Genomic DNA, 22,961 nt, shown 5'->3' with positions numbered 1-22,961 from the left:
CCTCTGTTCTTAAAGCAGGGAGAGATTAACCACAGCTGAGAGGAGGGGGAGGGCCTCTCTCTATGTCTTACTCCAAAACCCAAGGAAGAAGGATCCAGGCAAACAGAATAAAAATAAAACAGTAACAAAAATTGCAAGAAAAAATAAAAACATGTTCTTAACTCTCTCCATTAAAAAGAATGGGTCCCTTTTCTCCCCAAGAAAGAAATCTGACAATCTGTTGATGATCCGACCTTAATAAATATATGCAAAGAACGAGACAAACAGATGACAGAAACATGACTTCTGTATGATTTACTGCACTTCTTAAAACTTTTTAAAAAATGTAATAATGCAGCTTAGATTATATTATAAATCTCTGGTGAAATTCATTTCTGCTGGAGAAGGACCGAATATTTTGTTAATTTATGGATGTATTTATTTAGTTAATAAAAGAATACAGAGACAAATGCAGGAATCAGCCCGTAAAAAATGATGCATTCATTTTAATTATACATATTTTTTTTTGGTAACAGGTGAGAGAGTTAAGGGAGGAAATAAGGCAAATGCAAAGGAATATTTGTATTACACTGCATAGTGTTAAATTATATGCAGCAATTTGGCCACGTACAATTAAAAAAAGAAGATTTAAAAAAAGGTTGTTATCTGCATCGGAGAAGGAGAAACGAGCTCCTCAGAGGTGGATGTTCTGTGAGCAGCCGGGTCATTACCATGTGAAGGCAGGACTGGATGGGTGAGTGAGGTTACTCTATACATGTGTATGCAGAGAGAGGGGAGGGGGGTGAGAGAGACAGAGCATAGAGGAGAGGGGGAGGTGCGAGGTGAGAAACAGGGAGAGGGGAGAAGGGAAATTTTCCTCACCAAAAAGACCATGACCAGAAGAAAAATCTGGAGAGGATTCCATTTTTTTTCATAAATCACAGACTGTGAAATGTGACGTATTATAAATGAGGAGATAATTGGACTTTTATTATTTCTTATTTTATTTACGGCATTAATGGAAAGGAGCATTGGACACATACGTATTGTCTGCTATTAAGCTTTTTGTCCCCTTGCTCTTAAAAATGTCACTTCATTTTCAGTCTTCGTACCTACTGAAAAAAAACATACATGGCTTTCATAGGAAAGAAACATATTTTTTATAAAAATTAGCTGTGATTTTTATAGACCACAGTTAAAGCTGAAACATTTTCTGACCTTAATCCTCAGGGACTGTCAGGCAAATTGTACACACTTTTCATTTTTTTTTTTAATAATTTGGCTGTGTTCATGCATATGGCATGCATTTTGCCAAGATTGTGTGTGTTTGTTTAATTTTGGAATTTCCAGCTCAGCTCCTACAATAGGTCTAATATACAATGAGGAAACAAAAGTCTTACATTCAGACTGTTTAGTGCAAAAAATGCTCCATTGAAACCCATTCAAAGTGAGATTTTTGATCCTACAGCCATCAAAGCATAAAAACATGCATTATATTATTTCTGGGTGTCATTCGGGGCTTTTGTCTTGGAATTTGTCATAAAAAAAGAAAACAATTAAACAACTTTGCGTGTAGAACATTGATAATAATACACTTCTCTGTTTTTTCCCATCAAAACATGGTGGCATCAAAACAAAGACCTGGTATTTTAGGGTTAAAATTCTGAAAATTAATGAATATTAAGCAGGATGATTAGGACTAATGTTGGATAAAAAGATAGACCATGAAAGTAGAAAGTGATCTTAATGTATTATATCTGTAACAGATTAATTTTGGAGAGAGCATGTTGTGCTCAGAGCGATATGAGCATCTTTAACATTAAAATGTGGAATTTCCGTTCTTGTTGATTGCGCGTGAATTCGTCAGACAGACGGAAACAGAGAGCCGTCGGGAGTGGGCGGGGCTTCCGGAACCGCTGTATGAGACACACCTGAAGCAGAGAGGAGACAACACAGGAGACAGACCGGGGACTGAGAACATTCACACTGAAACAAGTGATTTTTTGTCTCTCTTTTTTTGCGTTTGTGTTTTTCCAACCGAGAGGCTTTTTTTTTCGTTTGTTAAACTCGGTGGCGGAATAAGAAGTGAAGCGACCCCGGACCGGAACTTAATTATTGGACACCTTTTAAATTTTGGAAACGGCAAACACTGACGAAAATCCATTTTTATTGTTTTGGACATATTTTTGAGATGCAATTTCTACTTGTTCTTGTCTGGGGAAAGTGTTTTATTTGAATTTATCCAGTTTGATCATTTCTGCGACTTGGATTTACTGTGAGGACGTGCTGTGGATTAGTTTGAGATGAGCTGGACGCAGTTGCTCAGGTGAGACCAAGAGAAACTTGTGAATATATTTACACAAACGAAAACTTTGTTCGTTTTTAGAATGTGATAGTTTTCCTTGGGTTTTTTTTTCATTTTTTAAAAATATGTTTTAACGTGTGTTTTTTTTTTAATTTTATTTTTTATAAATATTTGCAGGATGGTTGTGTGTGCAGTGAGCTGTCTCCGCTGTGCAACTGCTCTGCCTGCTGCAGGTTTGTGAAACACTTTCATATCACTCACGTTGAGTTTAGTGCAGATTTACTTTGTTCATGAGAATTTTTTTTCTTTATTTTTGTAAGCATACACTCTATAACATCAGGCTACCAGACTGGTCCGTAAAGTTAAATAAATGAAATACAATATAAATAAATAATATAAGTCCAACATATTCCGGCGGCGTGATTCTTTAATAAAACATGGGAAGAATGCAATGAGCACCAAAAATGAGCAAGAAATTAATAAAAAGTACAAAAAGATTACCTGAAAATTAGTAAAATAAAAAGGAAAAACAAGAAATAAATAAAAAGGGAATGACTTAGAAAAAATGCTTTAAAATGTAAAAAAAAGAGAAATCACATCAATTTGATGAGAATTCAAAGCTTTATTTACTTGTGAAATGTGTCTGAAAGCAGCTCAACGATCAGAGACGTTCACATAGCAATAGAAAGAGGGTCTTCCCGGAGCTGCTTTACCACGATGGCTGTTCTCACCAGCATGAAAAAAATACATTTATGTGTTTGTTTATTTTATTTTGTTTAGTCTTGATAGTAAAGGCTGCTGTAACAGAAACACCGTCTTTAGCAAACCACTAAAGTTAAGACAATTTAAAAACTCAAATTAATTCAGAAATAAACATTAAATTTATAGTCAGTCATTGTCTCTGTCACATCATCAGATCACCACTGAGTTTCTGTTTCGGTTTTTGAGTAAACTGACCCAAACAGCAAAATAATAAACACACAAAAACTGAGCGTAGAGAATAATAACATCGACAACTACAGATTATAGATACTCAACATTTCTCAATTTTTCAAATTAAGACTATATAGTTTTATGCTTTTGGATATATTTTTCATCACATTTCAACCTGATGTTCGCCACAGTGGATTACAAACTGTACAGAAATGGAAATATACAAAACATCATTTTGAATTTCAAAAGCACAGCATTACAGTTGTGAATGAATGACCAAAATATAGAGAAATGCTGATCAAGTTTTTGTGGATAAAATCTGACCCTGCTGTTTTATTTTTATTCTGAAGGCTGTGAGGGAGACGAGTGCAGCAGAAGCCAGATCTCCACTTCATCCTCCTCCTCTTCTTCTTCTTCTCTATCACCCCCTTTATCTTCCTCTGTGGTGGTGAAATCCCCACAGCCCTCCCAGGACTTCCTGGGCCAGTTTACCCAGGTGAACTCACCAAACAGCGGGGACCGTAAACACCGTGACGCCAGCGCCGTCCTGCCCTTCATTGGCCTCACGGGCAGTAAGTTCACACTCCACCTCTGTGTGCACAGATGGAGACAGAAAGCTTCGAAAAACTAACGAAGACATGAATGAATTAGAGACAGTTCACAATCAATTAAAAACAAAAAACAAAAAACATTTACCTTAGTAATTATGCTACTTATGCCCAAATTCTGTAAAGAATATTATGATAATAATTAATTAACCTAAAAATGTAACTAGAAATTTGAAAATTACTTCATAAGAACTTGATTTCCTTTGGATCAGTATTCACCCCTTATGTAAAAAAAAAAAAAATGCAGTATATCTTAAAGGCAGAAAATATTTCTTATGCAAAATACTATATTGCAAGGGTGCATTCACATATACACAAAAAAACACATACACAAAACATACACACACAAACACAAAAAAGGATCGTATGTGAAAATAAAATGTTGTAAAAAACAGTGAAAAAAGATCTTAAAAAAATAAAGTGATTCATATATTTAAAAAATGTGAAATCAAGAAGTGGAGACAACAAAATCCAAAACATGGGAAAAGTTAAAAAAATTTAAACAACATATAGTTCTCTCTTTTTGAAATAATAAAAAAGTTTAAGCATTTAAAATTTAAATAAATTGTATTAAAATTCTTAGCAATAGCAAGCTTATTTCCAGTCTCAGTCTCTTAGAATAAAACTCGTAAAATAAGAAGTAGGGACAGACTGACAGAGGACGCAGTGTGTCAGTTTTAGCATTTTTATGTTATTTTCAGATGTTTGTTCAGACTCTCAATGTTTGTCTGCTGATGTGAAGCAGAGGACAGGAATGTGCTGCCAGATGGAGACTCTGGTTTATCTCACAGATACAGGCACAGAGAGGCTCAACATGAGGTCTGAGGCCCCTGCAGAGGCCCTCAGCTGGTCTCACAGGGACCTCTGGGAAGTAATAGACACAATCAGTAACAACAAATGACATCTTTAATTCACTCAGTGGCTTTCTGAACAGTTTTACAGAATGCATTACAGGTGTCAAAGTAAATGGAAGGATAAATAAAAAATCATTGACAATGTAAAGAAATGGGGGAAATAAGGAACAGTAACATAATAATAATAAATAATGACAGAGCTGAGGGACCCTTATGTAACCTTTTGACCTTTGACATCACTGCTGTTGGTTGATCGTACATAATACATGTCTGAAATATGGAAGTTTCCAAGAGTTTGTTGCAAAAGGAAACATTTTTGGGGAAGTTTACTGTGAAGGAAACAGATTTAGACAGTTTGTCAGTTGCAACTCTAAAATGTAATCTTTTTTTTTCGTGCAGGTGCTGAGCAGAGTCGCAGCTGCTGTAGAAATGGAGGAACGTGCATCCTGGGCAGCTTCTGCGCTTGCCCGCCGTTCTTCACGGGGAGGAGCTGCGAGTACGACCAGCGCATCCGGTAACGGCCAGAACACAACACAATAAAACACTCCCTCAAACTAGCAGTTAATTGTTTCTTTAGTTAGTCATGCGTCTTGTGTGTGTCTGCAGGAGCTGCGGTAAGATTCCTCACGGCGAGTGGGTTCGGAAAGGATGCTCCTACTGTCGCTGTGGTTACGGCGTCATGCACTGCTTCCCCCACGTCTTCCAAAAAGACTGCGGTAAGAGCACACCCAGGGGATACCTGTCACCTTCATATTTTTTCAAACTTTCTCGAAACTTAAAGCAGTGTTAATGGATTGGCAACTTTTTAAGTGCAATTTTGTGCATTGGGTGTGTAAGGGGTACTTATCCATTGACAGTATATTAAAAACAGTGACCTATTTTACTAAAAACAAGTTATTTTACCCCTTTAAGTTTGATTTGATTTCTTTCAAAAGAATTAAAAAACAAACAAAAAGCCCAGTAAAACATTTACAAGACAATTACCTGCAAATAAGCACAAAAAATTAAAATCAAAATGGCCGTAAAAATCTTGCAAGAAATTAGAATATTGTTATTTTTTCAAAAGCACGGAAAAGTGTGCATACATTTTTAAAAATATTTATAATAATCATAATTGTATATTTAAAATTATTTTACAGAATTATCATTTTAAGCACTTCCTTTTTTGTTTGACTTTTTTCAAAAGAAAAGTTTCAGGTAATTTCTTGTACTTTTTTAAAAAACTTTTTTTTGCCAATTTTTTCCTCAAGTTTGTCAATGCCTTTTCCCATATTTTAAAAAGAAATCAAGCCAATTTGCTAAGGCTTTAAAGAGTTAAAAAATAATTATTAGGTTTTGTCTTTCAATTTGTGGGATATTTCTTGGTCATTTTCTTTTTTTCCCCACATTTACAAACAAAACCAAAAACAGTTTGCGCAGGTTTTAAAGGAGTAGATTCTGCTCTGTTAAACTCATTTTCATGGTGCATTAATGGACGTACACAGACCGAGTCTGTGTTCATTCAGTCCTGTGACAGTCGAGTATCTCTATGTTAGTTAGTAGTTTTCCATTCTGTCCTTCCTCCAACTGCAATATTTTTCAGCTGAATGAACAACAGAGAAGGTGTAGACGACGCCCGGCAGTCAGTCTGTTCCAAAACTGCATCGTTCACTCTTTTCATACCAAACAAGATAACGACCCAGCTGTTCTCAGGAAACTCCCACAGAGTGTAAACACACCTTTAAATGACCCCCCTCCCCCCATTTGCTCATTTACAGTTCAGAGCTTTTATTCCAAAATGCTAAACAACCCCATCCCACAATAACAGCACAAAACTTCAAACTGCAAAATCATTTGTTCACCACGGAATTTATTTTTGATGGGGGAACCAGGATGATGCTAATTTCTGCACATCAGCCTGCAAAAGGCCCCGGCATCCCTGGAGCACTCTATTGAGGGAGAGTGAAATGTCACTGAAGCAAAAGGAAATTAAAAAATAGTTTAGATTATAAAAAGCCTTCTATACATATTATGTGTATTTAACTGATAGAGTGTGGAGTGTTGGAAATCAAACATAGTAAAGAAATATGATAAACACCCCAATAAATGTAACCAAAATGTATTGAGACATAAAACTTAATATATAATAAATATAACAAAAGTGAAATGCTGACTTTACAAGAGTAATAAATTGTTTTTTTTTTTCTTCCCAGATGACTCAGAGGAGGTGCACTGGTATCATTCATCAGCTGTCAGGACAGTTCGGCCTAGCTGCTTCCTGTATGTGACGCTGCTTCTCCCCCTGCTTCTCCTCCTCTGATATTTATTTATGTTTTTAATGACGAAGAAGAGGATTTGATGTGAAACACTGAGCTGTGGACAGTACAACATTTCTCAAGCTGCCTCTTCAAGACTAATTTCTGTATCCAACCCATTTCAATTTTATGAGCTTTTTAAAGAAAATTTGTAATTATCTAAATGCTGCTGCAGGGGAGGTGTGAAATATTGTTGGAAAACTGGAAATCAGGAGAAGACATTGTCCTTGTAAGTGTTGTTAAAAACACATTATCTGGATTTTAAACTCGCAGTTTGAATGATGGGGTTTATGTGGACCTTTTGCTGTGTCATGGTTTGTGGGGACCCTCTGATGGGTCATGCTTTATGGGGACCTTCTGCTGTGTCATAATTTAAGGGGACCTCCAGTAGGTTTTCTGCACTAAACCGTGCTGTTTGGGCACCAGCGCCTCTTGAATGGACTCCAACATACCACTGGACAAATTTTAACATTTTCAAGAATTCAGGAAACTCTTAAGTTGACTAATCAGTTTCTTTAAGGAAAACAATCAGTTGGTGTAACTTCTTACCATCTTTACACATACATTTGCTTGTTGCCTCTTTTCAGACGTTTGAAGTGAATCAGGAGTTTAACAGTGAACAAAACAGCAACTGAAGCTCAAACACTTCTGTGTAAAACTTTTCCTTCCAGTGGAAGGTCACCTGTGTCTGTGGTGTACGTGAAGGAAGCTGTACATAAGATTTTTTATTAAACAGTATGTTTTTTCTGTTATTTTAGGCTCTGTAGCTTAATATGATTTTTGATTGTAAAGAACACAAGAGTTTATGCACCTAACTTCTTTTGTTTGCACAAACTAAACTCATGTGACAATTTGTACCTTGAATATAAACGTATTGATTATGTATTTACAAAATTGTTCTGTTGCACAAGTTTTGTGTTGTGAGAAATGTTATAGTTGGAAAAACATGTTTACATCATTAAAACAAATACAACACTGCAAAGTAAACTCTGTGATATAAAAAATAAATCACACTTTCAATAGAAAATAATGCTCAAAGTACATAATAAAAGAAATAACTATTGATTTCCACAACAGAGTCTTTCTTCCCGTAAAAGTCTCAGCCTCCCTGTTATCTGCAGGTATGTTCAGTGTCTTATCTCCGGAGTGTATTGATGAGGTTTGTGTTGATTATCAGCTGCTCTCTTATCTAAAGCAAACACATCAGCTGTTGTCCTGCAGTCTGTCGGCCTGAAAGCTGCTGCAGCTCACAGCTCTAAAATTAACGGACAAAATAAAAGGTCAAATAAATTAGCCGTAAATAAATATGTCGGGATCTTCAACAGGACTTCTGCAAACCCCAGGGCAGGATCACTCAACTTGCCTTTACTGGGGACCATTTCTGCAAACTGACAAGAGGCCAAGGGCTACTTGATAAACAAATTTTACTAGTATTTAAATCGAGGTGCGGCATCCCCTCGATCAGGTGTGTGCAGGAGCGTTTTCTTTTTTTTTAAATTTAATTTTATTTATTTTTTTAAAGATTATTTTTGAGTGTTTTTGATTTAAATACAGTGCAGCTGGATAAATACACCGCCACTTTATATAATTCAGAGTAGGGCTATCAAACAATAATTTATTGGTATTTTTTATTATTTCTGTAGGTTATCTCCTCGTGTCATGTCTTGTGTTACTCAGAGCTGCAATAATGACTAAATAAAATTTTGATTATAATTGATTATTAAATGTGTTGGCAATGAATAAAAGTATTGATTCGTTGTGTTGTGCGATTATTACTCACTGTTTCTCTAGCAGCGCTCGTCAGGCGAGTCTGAGCTGTGTGTCAGCTGCAGCATATCTAGAGAAACGGTGGCTCAGGTTTTTTCGGTGTGATGCAAGCGTTTGTCAGCAGAAACAGACAGTGAATATGGTGTTTTGATGATTCTATTGACTATTCCACCTTTTACTGCATGTGGAAAATCTCTTTCTGTCACAGGGATGAGGAAATACAAAGATGACTGTTTTACTCCAACTTCCCTGCTTCCCTTCAAAACAAAAGCCCTCTGACAGCGTCTCTGTGGACAGAATCCCATCAGTTGCTGATACAATGCATTTTATTTTGAAACATTTACAGGACCGTGTTGTCAGCAGTACAGGAGCTTGCACAACTTCATAAATGAGCGGAATTTGTGATTATACTAGAAATGTGGAAATACAGTACTAATATCTGGTAGGCTGTGATGCAGCAGCAACTTAGCAACAACAATGAGATAAAGATCTATTTGAGTTATGTGCATTCTCCTGCATTTGGGTCCACCTGCTGCATGTTACATGATAGACTGAGGCCTCACTTGCACCCACCATTCCTCTCAATCTTTGGCTGTGCTTCATTCAAAGAAAAAAAAATAGGAAAAGAGAAAAAATGAAGATCTGCCACGTTTGTTTTAATTTTGGACTTTTCTCTAGTATTTCTCAAGTAAATGCAATCTCGTGAAACATTAAATGTCTGTAAAGCAGAACTGCTAACATCTCACAGACCTCTGAAACATGGCAGTGTCCCAGCTAGGCACTTACTGTTTGTAAGGGGTCACAACCCAAATGTTTGGGAACCTCAGGTTTAATCTTAGCATCGAGTTGTCACATTCCACATCTGGGAGCCTGTCTGCCCAGCCAGCTGTTAATTTAAAGATGGAACAAAGCACTCACTATGGTTCTGAAGAAGAGTACAAAGACTGAAGCAGAGGGAAAGTGGATGGATTCGTCTTTTTGGTTTAGTTTAATCCCACAGTCATTAGTCTGTAATCTCTCCTTTGTTAGCACCAATCCAATATCACTTCAATTTATTTAAAGCCAGTGTTCTGACTGGACAGATAACATCAATAAAGAATAACTGGAAAATGAGATTTAAACCTTCACAATGTCTGCTGGCTCTTAAATGCTCTGTTTTCTGTCTTTTAAAGAGGAGATTAACCCTTTGAAACCTGAACAAATTAGCTTGATCTCTTTGAAAAACATGGGAAGAAAGTGATGGGCAACGAAAGAAGAAATTAATAGAAAATTAGTAAAAAGTACATGAAACTTACAAAAAAGCAAAGTTATGAAAAAAGTTTTGGAAACGTGGACATTTTAGATTTGTGGACATTTTTTAGAATTGTGAGAAATAAGTTTAAAAAAAAAGTACAAGAAAATAACCAGTAACAATTTACTATAGAGAAAAAAATTCAAAAAGACAAACAAAGTAAAAAAAGTGAATGTTCTGAAAATGTTTTTAAAAACTACACAAATTCTGTATCAAAATTTTAAATTCGTAATTATGATAATTAGAAATGTGTTTGTAGCTAGCTTTTATTTATTTATTTATTTATTTTTGTTTAAAATTTTCTACATCTACCATTTTCTTGCAAGTTGTTGAATATTTCTTACCAAGTTGCTCATTGCCTTTTATCCCTTGTTTTTGAAAGAAATCACACCAGTCTGTTCACGGCAAAATGATTTAAATTCTTGTGAAAGGCATCTGAAAGCAGCACAAGAAAAGAGATGTTACTCTAGATTTCAAAGGGTTAAAGGGATTGGAGGAGATTTAAGGAGCTGCAGGTGGAGTCAGAGGAGCTTCTGGAGTTGCAGCAAATTTAGAGGGATTTAAAGGGATGTGAATAAGAGGGGGAAAGTTACACAATTTTATCCCATGACTGCACATCCTGTTGTGATTTTTGCAACATCCTGATCTTCAAATGCTTCACTTAGTTAATGTCACACTAATGAATGCAAAATGCTCCATCATCAGACTGCAACTGCTGCACCTCAGAAAGGTGAAATACGTCGTAGTTCCAGTGTTGAGCAAAGCAAATAAACTGGAAGAGAGAGAGTGACTAGATAAACATAATGAGGAAGAAACTGTGTGTGTGTGTTTTATCTCTCCAGGTTCCCTAAACAACTCCACTTGCTGATAGAGAACACAGTGCAGATATCTGTCAGTAACACTTCTATTTTAACCCTATGAAATGTGAGCAAAGTAGCCTGATTTCAAGAGTCCAAGAAGAGCCTGAGTCCAAGAAAATTGCCTAAAAAATTATAGAAAAAAATAATAATAAAAAAAAGAGGAAAGAAAGAGAAAATAAAACAAAAAAAAAAACCCAAAACAAAACAAAACAAAAAAAAAACAAGTAAATGACCTGGGAAAAGTGCTTAAAATTATAATAATTCTGTAACATAATTTAATAAGTAATAATGATAATTATAAATGTAGTTTTCCCCTGGCTTTTATCTTTTTTCCCTAGACATTTCTTCTTTTTTCTTTTTTTAAAAAAAGTTCTATATCTATTAATTTCTTGCTTCTTTCACTTTTTTCAAACAAATATCATCAATTTGCTCAGAATTAAAATATTTAATTCTTTTAAAAGGTGTTTAACAGCAGCACGACAGGTGATGTTGCTCTGGGTTTCAAAGGGTTAATGTCTGTGTCAAGCCTTTACCGTGTCTCTACACCTAATACTAACCTAATTTTTAAGTCTTAAGTCTTAAAACAGAGTTAGTCAGGCTTTCCCTCAGCTGAGCAGCTGTTAACAGCTCTGCACTGACATCTGCAGGCTGCACACTGAAACACCAAACGTCTGGACAAACTTCCCCCTCCTTCCCATTTCACCTCCACGTCACATACTCATTTATTTTCATTTATTTATTTTTTAGCACCATTAAAAACAGTAACAGAGAACAGGTCAAACAGAATACAGAAAACAGGTGCCATAAGGTAATATAATAAATTACATGTAATACAGTAAATTACAATGCTTTGATGCAAACAATATATAATTAGGTAAACAAAAAAAAAAAAACAACAAAAAGATCAAGACAAATTATAAGTGTGTGTGTATGGGTGAATGTGTGAGTGTGTATGCAAACATGCGAGTATGCGTGTGTGCATTTTAGACTGTGGGTTACAATATATTCTTGTTTCAATATATACTACTCTCATACTCACAGGCAAAAATGTACAATGCCAGAAAAAAAACTCTATTCTACTGTACTCTAGAAAAGACGTTTCTCTATAATTTTTTTTAACCAACAATTTATCATATGAATTACACTCTGTTTTTGACTAGCTTTTGACTTCTGGACCCCAGTAAGATTAACTGGTATCAAATGTATCAGCTACTAGAGATCCTTTTACATAGATAGATAGATAGATAGATAGATAGATAAATAAATAAATAAATAAATAAATAAGATAGATAGATAGATAGATAGATAGATAGATAGATAGATAGATAAACCACTTCCCCTATTGCTCGTATACAAACTCAAACACAAGAATCCTACACAACAAGCTACCCTGCACCTTACACACCCTCACCCTGCTGTGTTAATCCCATCATGTCACCCAGTCTATTAATCTGTCATGTCTAGTCTCATCTTTTATGACAGAGAGTGTTTGTCACATACAAAACCAGTGGAATGGTCCTTTAATAACATCCTGTTTTATTAACCCACACACAGGGACATGCTTCTGTCAGCTGTTTTAATCTCTGCTGTGCTGATCAGCTGTTTGGACGGATTGGAGTAAAAGTCGTTGCTGTGTGTGTGCATGTGTGTGTGTGTGTGTGTGTGTGTGTGTGTGTGTGTGTGTGTGTGTGTGTGCGTGGTGCGTGTGTTTATGTGACATGATATCAAAGTTTTGTCATGCCTTCCATCTGACTCGCCTGTTGAAGGATTTTGTCAGCAGCCGCAAAAGTCGCACGTTAAAACAAGATTCTCTCTCACACACACACACACACACACACACCAGAATACACAAAAAGTAAAATAAGAAATCACTTTTCAACATTCACATGTCAGTGGCGTTTTGATCAAAAACATGAAAAATACATTTTCTATAATTAGTAGCTGAGTTCATGATTTCCAGAAATATTTTTAAAATAATAATTTTAAAATAAAATGACCTGGAAGCAAATACCTCAAGTGCTCCATTGCCTTGCTCAATTATTTAAAACATCACCATTGCTAGGTTTTCATTATAGATTTGTGCAAAACTGAAGTGATATTTTCAAAATGTTGATAAAACATTATTACGAGATGACTGCGTTTCCACTGAGTGGTGCTCTGCGACTTCTCCTCTGGTGATAACATTCTAAGAAGCATGGTGATGGATGTTCAAAACAACAACAGCTTTATTTCTATTGAGGCCACGTAGGCATGTTATGGAGCCATAATGGAAAGCTGAACCCCTTTTATGTGGAAGCAGCCACATATGAGGGATTTCTGGGCAATGATAGTCCATGATTTCACAGCGGAATTGTGGATTATTTCTCAAATTGCCTGAAATACCACCTCATGCAACGTGAAATGGATAGTTGCCTCATGTTTCAGTTCACCACATTATGTTTTGTTGCACATTGTTCTCATAAAATAAGAGAGTATTTTTCAACATTCCAGCTTTGTCTGAGAAGTAATCTGAAGTGTGTTCTCAGCTGATCTGCAGGGAAGTCAAAATGATGAGTTACTAAGTCAAGTTGTAGTTATGAGACACTAAATGATAATTTTGACTTTGTGTATTTTCATTTCATTCACCATTTATTTCATTCAATAATTTAGTTTTCTGGGAATAGGCTTCCACAGCAGGGTGTGACTTAACATGCACACACATGGGCCATGCGTGCATCATGTCATTGCGATGACATTAGATGATATTGCTATTAGGGTATATTAGCAGCTGTGGGAACACAGTCGGTGTGTGTCACCAATGTGACATTAGCAGACAGCTTAACTCCAGCAGCTGTGGCGTTAATGAGAGAGAGAGAAGGAAGGAGAGAAAGAGAGAAAGAGGAAAAAAGAGACAGAGTGATAACAGTAACATCTAGATACCACCTTGCAATGGGTTCACTCCAGCCATGATACAATGATCCAGGAGTTAAAAAGAATGGAGGAAATAGCCCCTTCCACACACTCACCGACAAACATGTCCTATGAGCCAATGCTAACAAGCACTTAAGCACCTTCAATATGTGTCCAGATTTCATTTGTCCCTAAACTGTCAGAGGTCCCCAGTAAACCGATTGCCCCCATAATGTTATGAATACCAGAACACACCGACTCTCTGATACACTGGGAGTGTAAAGACGACTAAGCTGTGGTTAAGATCCTGGTGCCATTTGGTTAAGCCATGTGACATGTGGGTCTTTATGTACAGTTCTGTGTGTGCATATGCAATAATACTACTGTGGACAGATGAATAGCAACAGAAAAATCCAAATGTCCTTACACTCTGTGACCAGGAGAAACATTCAGTGAGACAGCAGAACCGTCTTGGTGGTGATTTATTAAAGGATAAAGACACTCAAAACACTTGAAAACAGGCCTGAGTAACATCATCATGTTAGGCCCATCGAGCGATACTTGAGCAATATTTTCAAAATGTCGAGGAAACAGAATTGCCAGATGAATGCATTTCCATTGAGTGATGTTCTGCAACTTCTCCTCTCGCAATAACATTTCAAGAAGCATGGTGTTGGATGTACAAAACATGAGCAGCTTCATTTCTATCGCAGCCACCACACTAGCCATCATTACTTGCATTCCAGGGAGATGTAGGTGTGTTATGGAGCTATAATGGAAAGGCAAGCCCCTCATTTCTGATAAGTGATAGTCCACGATTTCACAGAGGAATCATGGATTCAAAACTTCTAGATGATCCGCTCAACTTTTGAAGAGTTATGTGATACAATAACACCTCTTGTGGTACCTGCAGCATCATGATGGAGCCAGTTCCTACTGACAAGCACATTGGATCATGTGACATAGAAAAGTGTTTCAATTGCAGTTTGTGAAGTATGGCTTTTTAAAAAAATGTCTGAAATACCAATTTCCATTAGCCATATTTTATATGTTCAAATTTAAAATGATACACCAATTTTTACACTCGCATGAGGTGTTATTTTAGGCCATTCCAAAAAGATAGATTTTTAAAAACTGCAATGGAAACACTTTTTTCTTTTTTATAGCTCATATAATGTGCAGCACTGAGTGGCGGTAATGCAACTTCACGGATGCCAACAGCCATTAAATCCAAATAAGAAGGAGGAGAAGAAGAAAAAGAACAACAAAGTCACATGACATTCTACAAAACATGGCGTGGTATGTGTGGATGGAGAAAGAGACAGAAATCTTCTTAATATTTATACGAAACAAAGAAATTACGGAAATATTAGATTGGCTTTATTGAGTGGAGAAACAGAAAATATGATAAAAAGAAAAGAGACAGAAGAGAAGAGAGGAGAAGAGAAGAGAAGAGAAGAGAAGAGAAGAGAGGAGAAGAGAAGAGAAGAGAAGAGAAGAGAAGAGAAGAGAAGAGAAGAGAAGAGAAGAGACAAGAAGAGAAGAGAAGAGATTAAAGAAGAAAAGATGAAGAATAAATAGGAGAAAGGAAGAGAGGAAGGGAAGTCCGAGAATAAGAAAAAAAGGAAAGGAGCATAGAAGAGGAGAGAGAATAACTAGGGAGTTGATAAAACCAAAAGATGGAGATGAGGGGAGGAGTTAAAAGAGGAGATAAAGGAGAAAAGAGGAGAGGAGCAGACAGGAGACGTAACGAGATGTAAAGAAGAAAGAGAGTGGGAGAACAGAAGAGACGAGGAGTAACTGAAAAGTGAAATTTAAGACTGTGAAAGGAAGAAGAAACGAGAGAGAGCAAGAGAGTGAGTAACCAAAGCAAACTCAGTTCATCAGTCTTTGTGTACTACAGTATTCTGTTTTTAAGGATGGAGAATGTAACTTTCCTCACACATGCAAAACTTTTTTTCTGTGGAGGATATTTCCGTTCATTTGTTTCCTGTCGTCAGATGATGAATGCAGCTCGCATTCACGACAAGCAGAAGCTGAAGTCGTTCTGGGAGCAGCGGATAGTTCAGCACAGTGAACAGATGGATGAGGAGGAGGACCGCAGGAGGAGCAGCGCCCTGGCACGGTCAGCAGCAAACTTATGAAAAGGAGGTCATTTTATTTTATATTTCTTTATTTTTCTGGAAAGCAGTTTATGGTACAGAACATACATCAAGACATACAGTTTAATTTCCTTATACTGGTCATACTTTCCAAAATTTAAGAACTTTGTACAACTTGGGAGAGACAAAGTGCAGAATAGAAAAAAAGGTGAAGGTCTTGCATATTTCACCCTCTTGGTCCAGAGCCAAATGAATGCACTTTTCTGAAGGGGAAAAGAAAAAGTAATCTTTCCCATGACATAAACATCATTAACAATGTCTCTTCACTCCTAGTCCTAGAAGGTGGCTGCTTCAAGTGGTCAGCTTTAAGTGTCATTGGTTAGTATCACAGATGAAGTCAGGCTCAGAGTGTAGTTTAGAGACATCTAGGACTCCATTTATACTTCTGCTTTATGGACTGGAGAGCTGTTGGTTGCTGAGGAAGCTCAGAGAATTCATATCTCAGGAGCATTCAAGACAGACTGAAGTCTGATGGGTTTTAAGATGCAGGTTGGCTATCTCTCTGTGGTATATGTAATCCTTTCTCCTGTCAAGTGTAACTCTGTCAGTAGGTGGTATGTAGACGTAGCCTCTACAGATAATGACAACTGAAGTTACATTGAAATTTAAATTTGATCGTCCCTTTTTTTACTAACCCATAGGGACTGTTTGGTGCATTTTACATGCTTTTCTTTCTTCATTTTTTGATAATTTTGGCTGTGTTCATGCATATAGTATTCAATTTGGCAAGACTGTTTAATCTTGGAATTTCCAGCTCAGCTCAAATGCCCAAAATACACCATGGAAACAAAACTGTTACAGTCATACTGTGAAGTGAAAAAAACAGTACCACTGAAACCCATTCAAACTGCAATTTTTGATCCCACAGTCATCTGGGGCTTTTGCCTTGTAATCTGTCTTTTTCCTTTTTTCCACCTATTTTAACATGAATTTGGCATATGAAGAAAATACATGCTATTTCCACTAGGTGCACTGTCACAATCAATGTTGCTGAAAATCAATGACATATCCCAGGCTGTGATAATATTTCTTTTGAATAAAATAATTAAAATAAATAAATAAATAAATTTACTTTACATGTCGAATATTTGTGTTCCTTTCCCCCACCAAAATCATAGTGGCATCATAATAAAAACCTGGCATTTAAAGGGTTAAAATTCTGAAAATGAATGAATATTTGATAATTACGATTTACATAAAATAAGATGATGCTTAATTGTCCGTTTTCACGCTAATATGTCTTGCATCCACAAGGTCCCAGCAATCAACAGATTATCATAAAAGACAATAAAAAACACATAAAAACATCTGCAAGGTTGCCCACCAACAGTCATCAAAAAGACTATACAATAAAGGACCATATGCCCCTCCGACAAACACTGTTATGTGAGAAATATATTCTCATTATAGTCATCATACATTGCTGCACCTGCACCTGGAACACATGGCATGCTCACACCATGTAAGGCTTGTTATTTTTCGCTGAGACAATTTGCGGGAAACTTGGTTTAGAGGAGTAAACAATTGTGAATCAACACATCCATTTCAGATCATTGAGCAGGCAGTCATGAATATAAAAAAAGTTGTGCGAGGGAGGGAGCTACAATTTACAATCCATTGTACATAGATGTGTTGTAATGTGTCAGATAAATTAACCTTGAACCTCTAATTTTGTGAATTTGTTGCACAGCGACAGCCTTGTACTGAAAACGTTTTTAGGATGTTATTGAGGCCTGAAATTACACATTTTTATGAAACATTCCTGTAATGTGATATGTTACCAACAACAACAAAAAAAAGTAAAAAAATTCTGGAAACTAAAAGAAAACTTGCCGCTGAAAACATTAACAACGATTTCAGAACCAAAAATTGCGTGCTGGGCAGTGCATGAAAAAAGAACATTTTCACCCACATTGTAAGAAGAAATTATTTGTTTAAACTTAATAAAAAAGGTGTCCAGGATGCCTTACATTTTTAAGTTGACTGAATTTGAGAAGACAAGTTGAATTATTACAAAATTGACCCAGGCTGTTTTCTCAAATTCAGTCAACATAAAATTTCAGTGCAGTGCATACAATACCTGTTTTGAAACAATTACTTTCTTTTTACAGTGTGGGCTGTCTGGATGGAAGATAGCCTTGACTGAAAGAGACACATGCTGACTGGTGGTTGGAGTAAATTAATTGGCAGTCTGTGGTGTCAAAGTCCGACAATGGAGCTTTGTACAGCAGCCCACCCACCCCGACCTCCATCTTTTACTGTTTAAACAAGTTCAATAATCTAGAAGGTAACTTCACTTTATGTCAAAACAGCAAGATCAAATGATTTGTTCATGATAAACTTTTTACATTAGAGAGTGGAGTAGCAGCTCATGTCAGATATCAGTATCAGATATTCTCTATCATGTTGTTCCAGCTCTTCACTTCACTGAAGCTGTGCGATGCTAACATGAAGTGAAAGATTCAAACCCAAAACCTCCCGTGTTTTGATCGTTTGATCAAAAGGAACTACTCTGCAAGTCTTGTTTATCATTTTGGAAACATACACCCCAATATTCAGCCAGACATATTCGGTGTCAGTGGGAACTTTTGAGATCTGTACCAAAATTGAAAACATACAAAAAAAAGGAACAAAATTAGGAGTTTATTAGGTTGGGTGAACTGCAGAGAGGAAAAGAAAAGAGCATCAAAAATACATTTCATTACCATGCTCAGCCTCTGCTGTCCCCGTCTCTCCATAATAACTCGATTAGTTTGGAAAATGCCTTGGTTATGTTTACAGCTCTTCTGTCTGTCATCACATAGTAGCCTGAGAATGTTGATTAGAGGCCGCTCGACTACGTGTTTGAATCCTGGAGATAAGCGTGAATATCTGAGGACAGACTGCAGATTAAGCGACACATGACGGAGCATGCTGACAGATGAACGCCCGCTAACATAAACACAACAACATGAATCCTGTCCCAACACACACACACACACACACACACACACACACACACACACACACACTCTGTTCCCTCTTTTTTTCCTGTAACACAATTAGCTGTAAGCAACGACTGCGGATCGAGTTTCACTGGATGTCTGCACGATTATATTAAGCCTGGGAGTTATGGTGTCAGGGTAAATACTGGCCTCTGATGTTCTGACAAAACCTCCGCTCATCTCAGCCTCCCAATCACTGAATCAAGCCTACATACAAAGCAAAACATCACTTAAGTCTCATTTAAATTAAAATCTTGAAAACCTGCAATGAATACCATTCACACTGATTATAGTAAAAAAAGTTTTTCTCAAAGAAAAAGAAAAGAAAAGACAGAAAAAAATGATACAATGACAACTTAAATATTGACTTGGCCATAGTCAGGGCCATAGTCAGGGCCATGCTTAAGATAACTCCATTGAATTTTCAGCATTCTAAAACCACTCTAAATTCAAATATGAGGAAACTGCGAATCTATCAATGTCCCATGAGCTAACTTGTAAGCTTGTGAGGACCCGATGTTTGCCCTGTCTGTTATGCATGTGTCCTCTGTCAGTGATTCTCTAGTTTAATGTTGTTTTATTTGTCCTTTTTGGATGCTCCAAGTAACAGTACCATAACAGCACAAATAGATCAAAATCCAGTTGCCATACCGGATTATTGCAAACAACAGCTCACATGATCACATGTTTTACAGTGCTGCTGCTGTGCTGCTCTGCCTTGTCTCTCTGTGCACTAACAGTGTCTTCTTTCTGTGTTATCAGTTATAATTTTTTTTTTTTTGCTGTTTGAGAAAATGAAACTGCAGCATAAGAGCATGTGAAGAGTCTCCATTGCATGAGTGCCACGGTAAATGCGTGAGAGTTTGAAGCTCCAATAAGCTCTGTGAAGCTCCATTTATTCCAAGACCACTGAGTTAGCCCCATGGGAGAGGAAATCACAAAACAGTGTAACATCAGACAGTGGTGCAGTAATCAGACATACACATAGTGTACATTCTTGGTTGCTTATTTTCTACTCAGAAAAAAAGAGGTGAGCTGTTAATAGCAGAAAAGTGAGCAACTTTATGCACATGCACAAAAAGAGACACTCATTGGCATGAAAAACACAGAAATAGAACATGTTTTAGCCTTGGTTCTCGCACTCAGTGTGTTGCAATCAAAAGTAGCAGCTTTTTCTGTGTTATTTATGCCATTAAGTGGCCGTATTTGTGCTGTCTGAACACCTGCTTATTCTTTTTCTCCCCTTTGCGCTCTCTCTCTCCCTCTGTCTCTGTGTGTACCAGGCTGAGGGAGCAGTGGTTAGTCAGGTTGGATCAGAGGAATCAGCACCAGAAGAGTTTCTTCGAGGAGAGAATCAGACGAGCTCAGAAAGCTCAGCAGAGCCTCAGGAAGCTCGATTCTCCCTGAAGCAAAGTTACGACAACTCCTCCACCAATCAGCTCAAAGATGAAGAGTAGCAGATAGTTTGAAACCGATGCACAATGATTACTTTGTTCACAATCAAATAAAACCACTAAAAAAGTCAGATAATTTGTCATGAATATCAAGTATGTTCGTATTTTTTGTGAAAAACATAAAATATGTGGAATAGGTGCCTTCTTTAGGGATGTTTTGCTTTCTGTGGTGCAACCAGTCCTGCATGGTGCCATTGTTTGTCATTGTTGTATTGAATAATTTATTTTTTTTCTTGGGTTGTTGCACTGTACAACACCACGCCATGATGACATGATTCCACCACTGTCCCAAAGTAGGGAGTTGCTTCACCAAGCCCCGCTGCTGTGATCCTTTTCATAAGCAAGTCCAAGCAGGGATTTAGGCAGGTTTCCATTAACCCTTAAACTGTGCAATTTGAAACTGTGAGTATAAAATACATCTGTCTAAAAAAATCTCCCACTTATCTCAAAAAAGTTTTTAGGTGGTCTTTCATATTTTTGCAAAATTGCAGTGGGAACACTTTTTTGACTTTTCTGGGTCACATGATGCTATGGCTATGTGCTTGTCAGTAGGAACTGGCTCCCTCATGATGCAGCAGCTACAAGAGGTGTTATTGCATCATATAACTCTTTAGAAGTTGAACGGATTATCTGGAAATTTTAAATCCACAATTCCCCTGTGAAATCGTGGTCTATCACTGCCCAGAAATCCCTCATACCTGGCCGTTTCCATTGACACTCGCGTAACACACCTACGTTGCCTTCAATTGGAAATAATGACGGCTAATGTGGTGGCTGCAATAAGAGTAAAGCTGCTAATGTTCTGAACATCCATCACAACGCTTCTTGGAATGTTACTGCCAGAGGAGAAGTTGCATAACATCACTCAATAGAAACGCAGTCATCTTGTGTTTTATCAACATTTTGAAAATATTTTAAGTTTCGATAAAATACAGATAACAGATGATCAAATATTTTAATAAGGTTTGTGCAAAACTGTAATGGAAACCTGCCTTTTATAATGGAAACATCAGTCATGTTTTGCCAGAAAGATTTGCCTGCTTGTGACTCTTCATGGCATACTTTGGGCCTTACTACCCTGCCTTAATGGAAAAAGCCTATATGTTCTTGATACTCAGTACAATAAAATCTCCATCTCCATCTTCATTTTTTAATGATTTTTTTTCCTGCTTGCAAAGATGAAATTAAATAATTGAAATCTAACAACCCCTTGAATACAGGCACAAATAAGCTGTCAGGTAAGTTCTTAAAGTTGACATTTTGAAGATAAAAAAGTGACAAGTCAAATATAGTGCAACACACACAATCTGCATCATGCAAGTCTTTGTTTTACAAGCATCTGCTTCACACATGTCTGAAAACACATGTGCGTGTGTGTGTTTGTGTATGTGTGTGTGTGTATGTGTGTGTGTTTGTGGGAACAGTGTGTACCGCAGGGATGTCTTCCTGACAAGAACTGCCCACACACCCAATGATCTGCTCGGCAACCACCCAAAACTGGAAACATGTCTTATCAGCCCCCAACGCTTCACACACACACACACACACACACACACACGCCCACGCACACACACACACACACATATGCACATGTGTTTTCAGACATGTGTGAAGCAGATGCTAATTTGCCAGTGGGATGTTCTTCAGTGGACTTATTTTAGAGTCACAACAATTCAGAGTCACTGTCAGGAGGCTTTTAAACAAGCAATGTTCTCACTCAAATAACAGAGAAAAAAGAACTTTATATTATTTTTATATTTTCTATTGAAGAATAATTGGGAAGTGCCAGAAATATAATCAGGTTAATCCAAACATTGCAAAAATAATTTCAAATGCATAAATAGGGTTCAAGGTGTAAGTTTCATTATAAATTTAGGAGTTCTCCTCACCAACAACTGTCCCAGCATTGCAGGGAATGTTCCAACAACAATGGCTAACGGGACCCACAAGTTGTAATAATGTTTTGAAAAAACAACAACATTATAATCTAATGTTTACAGAATGTTTTAAGGATGTTCATCATTTCAAATGGTGTTACTTTAAGGTCAAATGCTGACTAAGATGTAATGTTTTGACTGAAACATTCTGAGGATGTTTTGGTGATGTTAAGAGGTGACAGATCACAGAATGTTCTCTTATAAAATGCTCTCACAATGTTACATGAGAACAAGGGGAAGAACATTTACAAAGCAACATTCAGAAGTTGTTATTGAGGACAGAGATTACAGACCTTCTTTGGATTAAAATGTAATGTAGTGTGATACGTTAACAATAACAGAAGAAAACATTTTTTTAAATCATTTTTTGATGTTTGTAGAGAATTACCTTAACACTAAGAAGAATGTTCTGGGAACTAAAAGAAAGCTTGCCATTGGAGGCATTACTAAAACATTGCACTGGTTGCACTGTAACATTCTCAGAACATTTTTAGAACCAAAATTGCTAGCTAGGGTGATGTGTTTGTAATAGGCTACTATTTACTTGGCATCATGACACAGACAGCTTTTAAGACAAACCACAAAGTTGGTATTGGACATTTGTTGAATCCAGTGATGTTGTCCTTCTTCTTTATGGGACAGGT

General features: G+C 36.9%; 2 protein-coding genes across 2 annotated transcripts; both read left to right on the top strand.

Moving 5' to 3' along the window:
* The first annotated feature begins 1,862 nt into the window (after positions 1 to 1,862).
* On the top strand, positions 1,863 to 8,036 carry tdgf1 (teratocarcinoma-derived growth factor 1). The gene is made up of 6 exons (XM_088071361.1): positions 1,863 to 2,305; positions 2,462 to 2,517; positions 3,568 to 3,789; positions 5,079 to 5,193; positions 5,286 to 5,395; positions 6,872 to 8,036. Exons 1-6 carry the CDS (start codon positions 2,283 to 2,285, stop codon positions 6,976 to 6,978), a joined length of 633 nt encoding a protein of 210 aa, XP_087927487.1. The 5' UTR covers positions 1,863 to 2,282; the 3' UTR covers positions 6,979 to 8,036.
* A 7,445-nt stretch (positions 8,037 to 15,481) lies between these two features.
* LOC121959472 (protein FAM240B) lies at positions 15,482 to 21,526 on the top strand. Its single transcript, XM_042508754.2, has 3 exons — positions 15,482 to 15,636; positions 15,781 to 15,905; positions 20,210 to 21,526. Exons 2-3 carry the CDS (start codon positions 15,781 to 15,783, stop codon positions 20,331 to 20,333), a joined length of 249 nt encoding a protein of 82 aa, XP_042364688.1. The 5' UTR covers positions 15,482 to 15,636; the 3' UTR covers positions 20,334 to 21,526.
* Positions 21,527 to 22,961: the final 1,435 nt, after the last annotated feature.

This window comes from Plectropomus leopardus, chromosome 20, assembly GCF_026936395.1.
Source record: "Plectropomus leopardus strain MGB_pleo_1.0 chromosome 20, ASM2693639v1, whole genome shotgun sequence".
Taxonomy (NCBI): Eukaryota; Metazoa; Chordata; class Actinopteri; order Perciformes; family Serranidae; genus Plectropomus; species Plectropomus leopardus.
The sequence above is the reverse complement of the archived record's forward strand: the minus strand, read 5'-3'. Positions and strand labels throughout refer to the sequence as shown.